The sequence below is a fragment of the Dipodomys ordii genome, unplaced genomic scaffold, assembly GCF_000151885.1.
Source record: "Dipodomys ordii isolate 6190 unplaced genomic scaffold, Dord_2.0 Scaffold24, whole genome shotgun sequence".
Lineage (NCBI taxonomy): Eukaryota > Metazoa > Chordata > Mammalia > Rodentia > Heteromyidae > Dipodomys > Dipodomys ordii.
Window position 1 is genome coordinate 17,307,526 of NW_012267240.1, and position 12,168 is coordinate 17,319,693.

Genomic DNA, 12,168 nt, shown 5'->3' on the forward strand with positions numbered 1-12,168 from the left:
CATTTAAGGGTGGCAGTGGTACTAGGGATTGAACTCAGGGTCTCAGCCCTGAGCCACAATTCCAGTCTATATTCTGGTTTAAACTGCTCTTTGTATGTAAAATGCGGGAATCTCATGTTCCTGGCAGGGTTCAGGATGAGGAGAGTGAGCTGCTAGGGCCCCAGGGTTTTCTCTGATCCACTGGGCTGAGAATCTGAACACTGAAGAGACCCCTGCATCTGCTTTTTCTTTTGGAAAGAGTGCTTTCAACTGACGATGCTCTCCCAGAGGGAAGATAATGTTCAGGACCCTCCACCTACCATGATTCTGAAGACTCACTGAGTGAAAAACCTCAGAAGAAATGCAGAGAGAAGGATCTGACGGGAAAACCCAATCTTCCTCACCATTTCCCTTTGGCTTTCCTCCCCAGGAATTGAACATTGACTACACAGCCTCCCCAGGGCTACACAGAACAGCAATGTTCTGTGTAGAATGACCAGACTTACTCAGAAGAATGGTTCTTGGCCTAGTTGTGTGGCAACAGAACCCCTGAGGGCAGGGATTGGTGGGGGGCTTTGGTCTTCCGGTAGATATGGGCCAGGGCTAGGCAGGTGGACTTAGGGGTGGAGGGATCATGATGGACAGCCTCTGCTGTGAAGAGAACTTGAGAGCTGGCAAAGACTCTGTCCTTGATGAAACTTCAGCCCGGCTCCTCCAAGCCCTCTTCTCTTCCCTCCCGCCCCTCAGGCCTGTCTAGTGCAATCTTTGAATCTGGTCCAAAGCAGTGTAGAAAAAAATCCCCCCCACCCCCCATGAAGTCTGGTCAAGGTCTTCATCCTGCACTTTTGATGTTGTTAAAAGAGAAAAATGACTGGACAGCTTGTTAAAGATGGTGGTTAACTGGTCGTTACTATGGCAATGAGGTTTTGTAACGGGATGGAGTGCTGATGAGAAAACACATCAGGACTACGGGGAAATTCATCTGTATCAAACTGATTCGTGGAAACAATTTGATAGGTTTTTGGTAGACAGGTCAGGATAACAAGACAGGGCGGATGGGAGATAAGGATTTGGTGGGGGTGGAGTTCCGTCGCCCTCCTCCACGGCCACCGTCTTCCTTGCTGTTATAATGAGTGTCAAAATAATTTTGCTCTTCAAAAGTACCCAGGGAATAAACACTATCCTTCACCTCCCATGACAACACAAAGGAAATGGGACTCAATAAGTCCAGTGGCAATTCCTGTGAGTTAGAGGAAAATCAAAGGAGCTTTCAAAGAGAATCAAACTAGTCATTCAAGGGATGGAAGAGGAACAATGGTTTAGAAACAAGGAGAAATACTCTAATAATAAAGTGCACATGGCTAGCATTTTCCCCTGAATTTGGGGGGGGGTGGCTACAGTGACACACAAGATCCAATTAGAGATGTAGAAAGAAAGAATTTTTTTTTCTATTTCTGCTTTTTTCTTTTCCTCTTCCCCTCACCCACTTCTGCAGCTGTAGCAGAAGCAAGAAGGACTCAAAATCAAGTGAATCCTGCTGCTAAATAAGCATTAATGCAGGCAGGGCATTGCCAAAGGACCTCCATGAAGTGTATTCATTTGGGTCAATGAAATGCTTGCATGAAGAACAGTTATACCAGAAGAGGGTTAAATCAATGAGACACTCACCACTTAGATCAATACTTTGTACTGGCTCAAGACTTGGTAAAGATAGCCAAGCTTTTCCTAGAGATGGGAGTAGGGGAGTTGAGAAGGTGGCTGAGAGGACAGGCCAAAGAATAATCTAGATGGGAGGCTATTAGGGGTCAGCAGGTGGGTTGTAGGTGAGGGCTACCAGAAGGGGATCTGACCACCATACACGGAAGCTTTGCGAGGGTTCTAGAAAGGTCTACACTAAACTTATTTTGCTTAGTGTGTAGTGGCCCTGACAGACAACTGTGGACAATTCCTGCGTTGAAATACTGATCTTTTGTGTGTGTAGGTGCTGGTTCTAGGACTTGAACTCAGGACCTGGCACTCTTGCTTGGCTTTTTCACTCAAGGCTAGCGCTCTTCCACTTGAGCCACACTTCCACTTCTGGCTTGTTGCTGGTTAAATGGGGAAAAAAGGGTCTCTTGGATTTGCCTGGCTTCAAACAGAAATCTTCTGATCTCAGCCTGCCGATTAGCTAGGATTACAGGCCGGAGCCACTAGTGCCTAGCTGAATACCAGTCTTCACTCTAATTCACAAAGTAATCTTTAAAACGATCTGAATCAACACACTTCCAGTTCAGCACAATCACATTCCTAGTCCAGTAGTTCTCAACTGGGAAGAGGGGAGGGGCATTTCTGCCTCCCAGGGGACATCTGGCCAAGTCTAGAGACATTTTTGGCCGTGATGAACTGACATTCATCTATAGCAGCCAGAGATGACAGCATCTCCCACTCAAACAGTGGTCTAGCTCCCAGTGTCCACAGTGCAGGGAGTGGATCATAGTCCTGACTGTGCCCCTCCCTTTAATTAACAATCATGCTCTTCATTGCTCTGGCCTAGATTATATAGGTGCTTTTAATTTTCTTCAATGTTCATAAAAATTTTGCAATCCTAGCTCCCTCTACCTTGATGAAACATGTCTGTGCCTCTGTAAAGAGATGACAGAAAGATCCCCAAATGGCCATGTTCTTTCCACAAGGATAAGCCTGGTGTTCCTGAAGCCCCACGGGAGCAATCACCTGTCCAATACCATTAATAAGGAACTAAAACATAGTATCTTCTCTCCAGCCAAGACATGGCTATTTTGTGGGTCCTCCTGATACTGGGGGTTGAACTGAGGGCCTGCAGAGTCAGCCTGCTGGCAAGGTCCAGCAAGCAGAGATGCTGTTTAGCCTCAAGCCACATCCTCTGTCTCTGAGATCACAAGAAGGTCCTAATGAGGCCTATGGAAAGGGAAACTGATGGGACATGACATACGGAAAGAAGAGAAAAGTTTACAGTGAGTCTTGTACTCTTTATTTCAGTGTACTTAGTCCAGGGCATGAACCCAGAGCACTGAGTTAGCCTGACAAATATTCTACCACTGAACCAAAGCCTAGCCCAGGAGAGAGTGGTTTTTGTTGTTGTTGGTGGTGGTGGTCACTGGACTTGAACTCAAGGACTGGGCAATGTCCCTGAGTTGTTTTTTTGTTTTTGTTTTTGTTGCTAAAAGCTAATACTCTACTGCTTTGAGCCACAGCTCCACTTCCAGTTTTCTGGTGCTTAATTGGACTTTATGGTGCTTCATGGACTTTCCTGTGTAGGCTGGCTTTGAACCATGATCCTCAGATCTCAGCCACCTGAGTAGGTGTGAACAACTGGCACCTGGTCCAATCCTAATGAAAGGAAAAGCTATCCAACTTTACCTGTTGACACCCAGCAGCAAATAATGGGCAGCTACTGAACTGCTTTAAAAAATGTTTATGCCCAATTCTTTTAATTTTATTTATTTTTTGAGTTAGTTTAGGTGGTACTAAGGAATCAAACCCAGGGCCTTATACATGCTAGGCAAGTACTCTACCCCTAAGCCACATTCCCAGCCTTTATGACCAATTCTTTAAAGTGATGTAGATGCCACACAGCTGGGCACAGGAAAATACCAGAAAAATACAATCACTGCACTTCATGTCTGTGTAGGTGCAATGAGGGCTGGACCTATAATGACTGACACTGCACAGACTTGTGCTTGTGCTGCTTTTCACTGTTTCTCAAGCTCATGGGCTATCTGTTCCTGGTTAGCTACTCACCCCAGGAGGAAGGGTATGGGAAGCTAAAGGATTACTGAGAAGGGCCAGATCTTCTGGTGCTCGTTGGTGATGGTGGCTATGACAACGCCTTAGGAAAGATGACTGTCTGGTAATCCCAGCACTTAGGAGGCTGAAGCAGGAAGATCATGAGTATGTAGCCAGCTTGGGCTGGTGTGTGGGGTGGTGTAGCGCGGTTGGAGGATGTTGCTAGGCAACGGCCTCACCTTGAGATCCCTGTGGACGATGCCCATCCTGTGGAGATAGTACACGGCATCCAAGACCTGCCGGATCAGAGTGCTCGCGTCTTTCTCGGTATAAAATCCCTTCTCCACTATCCGATCGAATAGCTCTCCACCGGATACGCTGTTCAACACACACAAATGCAAAGAACCAATTAGAGGTGTGGGAGGAACTGTTGATGAATACAGGCAAAGTCATCAATAAGAGCTCTCCATGTGATAAAGGTACTAACTTTATTTTGAAAACAAATTAAGAAAAGGAACCTGTGTTTTAGGTTTAGAGTTTGTTCTAGAAAGTGCCCTATATTAGGGCAGCAGAAATATACCAAGTAAAATAAAAGTGATTAAAAAACAAAGTAAAACCAGGACCCTGACTTTGCACCATATGCTGCTGTGACAAGGTAAAGTCAAAAGACTTTCCAGGCTGGGTGCTGGAGGCTCACGCCTGTAATCCTAGCTACTCATGAGGCTGAGATCTGAGGACTGTGGTTTGAACCCAGCTCAAGCAGGAGAGAGTGAGACTGTTATCTCCAACAAAGCATCACACTGCAAGCTTTTTTTCTCAGGGGTAGTTTATTAGAAATAAGAGTTTCATGGACTTTTCTGTCCAGGCCTGCTTCTAACTGAGATCCTCAGATCTCAGCCTCCTGAGAAGCTAGGATTACAAGCATGAGCCACTGGCACTCAGCCCAATCAGCCATTCTCAAAGCGAATAGGTGCATACCCTCGGAAGCACAAAATGTCAAAGCCATCTGCAATTTATAAGTGAGGAAAAAGACAGAGGACTCTATCATACTGCTTTGATCTGAGGTTGTTGACAGTATTTCATGTTAATCTGTGTTCAATCTCAGGCTGCATTTAATTTTTTTTAATTTATAGAAGTGGAAAGTGGTTGGCAAGGATCAAGGCCCTGGTGGAAGCTCACCAGTCCCTCAGCTTGACCTCCGTTATTTTGTGCTGCCCTGAGTCTAATGGAGTAATGGAAATGGACAGCTCAGAATAGAAACAATTCAACCAACTACCTTTAAATTTTAGAGTTCATGCTTCTCTTAGAAAAATTCAAATAATCAAGTCATAGAAGCAGGCTTCAGGGATGTGTGAAGATGATTACAAAAACAAAATTTTCAAAAACAACATGAAACAGAGACGTATTTGAAATATTAAAAATCATCAACGAGCTCAAAAACAACTTTTATAGCTTTAATAATAAAAGATAGGCCCAAAATGTAGCAGATGCCCATACACAAGCAAAGATGGGAGTCATTTTTCTGAGTCATGGCAATTAATGTGCACTAATGGACCCACTTAAACCAGCTTTGTAACAACAACAACAGAAACAACTAATAAAGAATACAACAATTGCTGCTGTAAAAGTCCTGTGTGGTCGAGTTCTTCCATCAACTCCAGTTATTTCCAAGCAATATTGTGCTTGGATAATGTTTCACTTCTGCAACAAATTGACATTCTAGACAAGGAGACACTCAGGAGACATAAAAAGCAATCCAAACTGTGGAAGCAGCCAGGAATACAGTGCTGTTTGGTGACCATGTCATCTGAATGATTCATCCTTAGGTAAGCTAACGTTTCAAGACATACCCTCATGGCAACTGGCTACAAGATTTTTCTAGAACCTTTCCCAACAAGTTTCAATGTCTGAAATGTTGCAGAAGTGGAGAATGTACCATGGGAGATAGATTGCTGCTGAGGGCCAAAGGTGCCTAGATAACCTGGTGGTGTTCATCTAATCATTTTCTCAACATCTGCTTAGCATTTCTTGGGTGCCTATTACATGCCAGGTTGATGACTAGAAACAGACAGTGGCAACCAAAGCAGTGTAGCTGCCAAGGGAACGAATACGTTTTATTTGTGACCCTCCAAACCCTCTCCCATTGGTCCTCCTTCCAGCAATGACGCACCTGATATTCTAGGTAGAGTTTTCTCATCCTTGGCCTGCCTGAAACCACCTCCTCTCTTTCTGCAACTCTCAGAGGACCTTAGGCAAAAATGCTCATCCCTTTCTTACCACCCTACCTCCTACTCTGAGCATTCCACTACCCAAATCTAGTCCAGTCCTGTGCCTCCTCACAATAGATCTGCTCTGTTTCCCCTCTCAGGGCTCTTACTCCTGCTATGCACAGACAAGGTATTGATAGGTTCCATTGAATGCAAATACCTGCACTGCTACACAGCAGCAGCACAGGAAAAGTGGAATCATCCCTACCAACACTGGCTGTGCAGTTCATTTCAGACTCTGCATTCTTCAACTTCAAATGGTACCAGGCCTCTACTTTCCTGAATATTACTCATAAAGAATTAGGTTTCCTTTGAAACCAAGGCACAGGGGAAGTGTTTAGAAAACTTGAAAGGGGAAAAAAACCCAACACATGTATAGTACCAATTTAAATATAATATTAAATCTGCAAATCAAATCAAATATAGTGAAAGCAGGGGTTATACTGTGGGGGAGGGACATACAAAGCAACAAAGAAATAATCTTATAAATGTGTTAGAAACAAATGCATGAAAGAAAAAAACATTTAAATACATATCTAAGGGTTCATTTTCCTAACATCACATTATCTGACCTTTTCTGCTTGACTCATACATATATTAGATATTGCAAATAAGGGAAACCATGGGACCTATGTTTCTTTGGGCTTGGCTTACTTCACTTAATATAATTTTTTCCAAGCCTTTCCATTTCCTAACAAATGGGGCAATGTCATTCTTTCTGATGGAGGCATAGAATTGCATTGTGTATATATACCACATTTTCTTGATCCATTCATCTACTGAGGGGCATCTGGGTTGGTTCCAGATCTTAGCTATGATAAATAATGCTGCGATAAATATAGCTGTGCTGTCTACCATTGTTCCTATACTGAAGCCATAAGACAAACCCTCCATGATAGCAGGGAAATGTCTCCTCTTTTGCTCCTAACTGGCAACCCTTGGGATTGTCCACCTGTTGAGGCTGTGGGTGTGAATAAAAGATCACTTAAGGTACTTTAATTTTGTCTGGGAAACTTGCCTGTAGAAACTGATAAAAAAAATTCTACTTCATTACTTAAGGGAAAGAAAAGAATTATAGGATGTATTAAGAAACTATTAGTATGATTGAGATTTCAAAGAAAAATAGCTAATGCTGTCCAACTCAAGGCACCTGTACACATTCAAAAAAAAAAAAGATCATCACAAATCATTTCAACTGCTTTGGACCCCAAAAGGGTATTTTATTTATATTGAGTCCCTAACGCATGACTTTTCCAGGAGAGAAGAAGAGAAAGAAAATCAGTCAATATGTGAACATAAGTGGGGAAGTGTAGAGGGTGGGAAATGCTGTCAGAGCTAGCAGTGTGGATGGGATCTGGATGACAGTGAAGAGCCAGTATCGATCAGGAGAGAGCATTTCAGTCAGAGGGTGAGTATGGCCTAGGACCCTCAAGGAAAGAACAGGTCTGTAGGCATTTGAGAACACAAAAAAAGGTTGGGTGATTAGAGTGTGACAAGACAATGAGGAATATGTTTCCAGAAGTTTGAGAAAGAGAGAGGCTCATGTAAGCTCAAGTTCAACCATTCTATATCTATTTTGTGTTTGATGAGAAGTCACCAGAAAATTTTTGGCTGGAAGGCAGATGAAATGATTTTTTTAGATGGTTGTTGGGGATGAGTTGTAGAGTCAAGAATGGAAATAGACAGATCAGCTGGGGAACAGATAGAGAGGTTGGTAGCTATGGTTGGATGGAGCACAGAAATAGTATAGACAGAAGAAGAGTATGTTTTGGACACATACTAGGTGAGACTCATAGATGAAAGCTGATAGGGGAAACACAGGAAGGAGAGCATTCCAAAAATGTCTCTTGGATTTCTGACCTGAAGAATGGGTAGATGGTGGTGTCTATACTTGAATTAAGGGGTCTGTAATGGTTACTTTTATGTGTTAATTAGACTGGGCTGTGGACTGCCCAGATTATTTGGTTAAATGTAATTTCTGGGGATATCTGTGAAGATGTTTTTAGATAAGATTATTATTTGAGTTGGTGGGCTTATAAAAGGAGATGATTTCCCCCCAAATGGGTGGGTAGGTACCAAGATGATATTCATATCATGATGATATACTCTGTTGAGTTCCTGAGTAGAAGACATAGAGGAAGGAAGAAGTTTCTCCTTTATCGTTTGTCTGATTGTTCAAGTTGAGATATCAGTCTTTTCCTGCCTTGGACTGATAAATATACCATTGGCTCCCTTGGTTCCCAGGACTTGGGTTTCAGACTACATCACACCAGCAACTTCCCTGAGTCTTCAGCTTGCAGGTGGCAAATCACAGGACTTTTTTTCCACTTCTACAATCTATCAACTAACCAGCCAATTATACCTCATTTGTTTTTTAGAAAACCATGAGTAATACACAGAAGCTGGTGAAAGACTATATTTGGAAAAATAATACTTTTTAGGGCTTCCCTGAACAACAGACTTTCCTGCAACGATGGAAATGGTTCTTGTCCATATTGTCCAATATGGCAACCATTAGTTACTTTTAGCTATTATGCATTTAATATATGGCTAGTCACCTGAAATAATTTTTATATGAATATTAAATATATATATATATATATCCACATGACATTAGCAATGTGGATAGATAGCACAAATTGAGAGTATTGGGTAAGACACAGGAAATCTAAGGTCTCTATTGGACAGAGAAGTCAGACAGGTACCTGTTATAAGCCTGATCTCAGAGGGACAAATTAGAACTAGAGTATGAAATTAGAAAGGCATTAGCACACTGATGGTCAAGAGTCCAGATGCAATCTACCACTGAGTAGCTGGGTTAGAGATAGGGATATCTAATGCCAAAACTTAGGAGAGGAAGAGCTAGCCAAGGAAAAGTCAGAGAAATAGAAAGTGAAAGAAGATAGTGAAATGTCATAGAAATCAAGGAGGGATAACTGGTCGACCCTGATGAATGCCTGGAGGTCAGAGACCATCTGTTGTGTTTGATAAGGTGAAGGCAAGGGCTGTGGGTAGCCATCTAGGAGTTATTAGCACATCAAATGGCTTCTAGGGAATTCTGACTGTGTAAGAAAGGGTATTCAGGACTGAGTTTTCAGACTCATTTTCTTTTTAGACTAATTTTCTGTATAAAAGAGAGAAGTGAGACAATGAAGGGTGATGCCCAAGTGAACTAGTGGTGTTCTTTAGGTGCCTTGTAGGAGTAATTCCCCTCCTAACTTCTCCATGATGACTCTACAGGATAGGAGCAGAGCAAACCACAGGGAGCCCTAATGAAGGGTGTTCAGGAGACAGGAGTTACCACCAGGGCAGGATGCCACAGGGTTCTCCAAGACAGGGGAGCCCCTACTTCCCTTCCTGTCCCTCACAAAGGTTTTCTTTTCTTTTTAAGATATCTAAGCACTTAATTAGGATGGAAATTTGTGAATTTTTCTGTCTTAATACTGTTCTCACCATTCAGTACTTCCAACAATGGTAGCTACCTTTCTACCATTTTAGAAATGGGTACTTGCAGGTGAGAATCAGAAGTCTATGGACCCAGCACAGCACATTCCCTGAGATATTCTAGTGAGAGAAGTACTCATTAACCCCAAATGGTGGGGTCAGGGATGACTTTTTGGCAGAACTCAAGCCACATCGGTTTTGGGGAAACAGATGCTCTTGAATGTCTAATATTGGAAACAACATCATAATTAGCTCCCAGCCCGTGACACTGACCCTTACGTAATTAGTTCTAATTAGTAAGATTTCACTTGGCAGCACAATTATTTTTCTATTATGCTTTTTTAGTATTCAAGCAATTTTGGAGTCTCTGCATTGGTGACAACTGAAGAGTTTAAGCGATGACTCGGGAATGGGTCTAGGAATGTGATTTGGTTACTGAAAGTCCATAAAGATTGTCATCTGCCTGGTGGGAAAGTACCAGGCTATAAGCACATCTTGGTTTATGTTAGGTAAGTGGCTGCTCAAACTTAATAGAGAACAATTATGTCATTTCACATATGCGCTGAGATTCAGAACCTGAAGATGGAGAGGGTCCCAATTTTACGACAAGCCCTAAAAGATGCATTTTAATTCCAACATTCAGTGTTAGCTGGAGTTTATTCTACATGTTTATATTTGCTCTGCTGTTTCTTAGCCAACAGGGATATCTACTGAACATCTTCTAGCCTGGGCATGGGAGGGCACAAGCTTTCGGATCTAAGAAAAGCTAGAGAGACAAAACAATTGCCTGTCTATTGCTCACTTAAGCCCTCAGTTGCAGACTGTTAGCATATGTGCCAACAGCTACATGTTCATGGCTTCCTGAATATTCTCCTCATTGAAGACCCCATCTTAAAGATCAATACTTCAGAAGGGCCTTTCCTGACCCAAGACCAGGTTCAGTCCCTCATCTATTTGCTTAGTATTCTATATTTCTCCATAGCACACATCAGTTATGATCGGTCATTGGCATTGCCATCCGTGTAAGGCTTACCCTCCTGTCCTGCCTACTTCTCTCCAAGACTGTGGACTCAACAAAGCAGGGTCATGGCAGCCCTATTTGCTATTTAACCCACTGGAGCTAATGTGGTACCTACATGGTGCTGAGTTGCGCATAACTGCAGAACCAGTGGGCTGGGTGTTCGTGGGGTGTGGTGCTCTTAGGACCCATGCAAAACCTCAAAAATTATGAAGCCTAACTCCTGTAGCAGAAAAGCCATGACGCCAGTCCTCTATCCACTTGCATCTCTCTCATTCATTCATTCATTTATTCATTCATTCTCAGCTCTCTCTACCTCGTAAGGTTGCTACAAGTTGGCACATTAGATCTTACTAACATAACTCCCTTTGCCCTCTTCCACTCTGGGTTTTTGCCTTTTTGTTTGGAGTAGGCACCCCAGACTCTAGAATATTCTGGACTCCTTGACCTACCTACTAAATGGATATCTCACTTGCATGGTCCACTGGCTTGGCACAGGGAGCCTGAATAGAAAAGGTGTTGTGATTCTGCCTACAAGAGAAGGTCACATCTAAAAGCATATGAATGACAGAAGCCTTCAGTATATTTTTATAACCCCTCATTAAAAAAATATGCTTCAATCCACTTAGAACCATCTGCTAAAAGGCAAGTCAGTGCTCTAGAGCAGCATATGGGAACAGAGTGACCCACAAGGTATGGTTGGCAATGTCACTGTCCAACCCCTTCATGTGGACAGTGTGGAACAAACGGACAAAATCAGTGTGCAGAACATGGCAGTTAAGCTGTGGTAGTTGAATGACAGTGGTATGTTTTGACAGATAAGAATCTTAAACCCTGCCCTCGTAATTACACAAATATGAATTAGATACTGAAATTTATTTGTCACTTAAAGTGCTCTCTTAGAATAAGATGATGAGATGTGGTGGTTCATGCCTGTAATTCTAGCTACTCAGAAGACAGAGATCACAGATTGCTCAGGCAAAAAATGGGACTCTCACTCAGCTCAAATGGCTTCAATCTGAGAATAGAGCAAACTCTCTTCTTGGATGTAGTCAGCTTACAAAACACACTGCCTGTGTGTCCAAGTAAAAACAGTGGGTGGGCCAATGTCAGTCTTACTGACGGGGTCCAGTGGGTTTTTTTTCTAACACCCACACATTCATCCTTCATACTTAAAGTGTGAATGAAAGTCATTGAATGTAAGTTCTACAAGGCCAAAAACATTTTAAACAATCTAGACAACTGTACTATGTGTGTATTATAGGTCAGCCTTACAAAAATGACAGAGAAGCTTTCCCTCAATGGTTCCAAGGTCTGCTATGGATGCATATCTGTACTTGAACAAGACTATGACCTCTGTAGATTATTATAAAGGATCAAGGTCTGCCTGTTCTACCAGGCACCCCCAATGGGCATCCTACGTCCTGCGCCACCAGCAACTATGGCAGAGAACCAGATCACTGAGCACACAGTGAAGTTTTGGGGGTGTAGAATAGAAAAGCTACATCAAGGAATCTGATTTTTGTTTTTTATGTTCATCTTAACTTTGGCCTCCAGTGTCTTTTCGAAAATAAGGCTTTTCTGCTTCACACATACTAGGATGACCAGAATTTTAAAACAAAACCAAACAAGGGGAAAAATGCAAGAAACACTAGCCAAAAGGATGTGAAGAATTGGAACTTTACCTACTGGCTCAGGGAAATACATGGAAACTGG

At 42.6% G+C, this 12,168-nt stretch overlaps 1 protein-coding gene across 1 annotated transcript in view; it reads right to left on the reverse strand.

Annotated features, from left to right (window-relative positions):
• The window catches only part of Camk1d (calcium/calmodulin-dependent protein kinase ID), a 191,864-nt gene that overhangs the window by 48,293 nt on the left and 131,403 nt on the right, over window positions 1-12,168 (reverse strand). Inside the window, exon 5 of the mRNA XM_013014610.1 lies at window positions 3,963-4,101. Within this exon, the coding sequence (XP_012870064.1) occupies window positions 3,963-4,101 (139 nt within the window). The remainder of the gene's footprint in view (window positions 1-3,962; window positions 4,102-12,168) is intronic.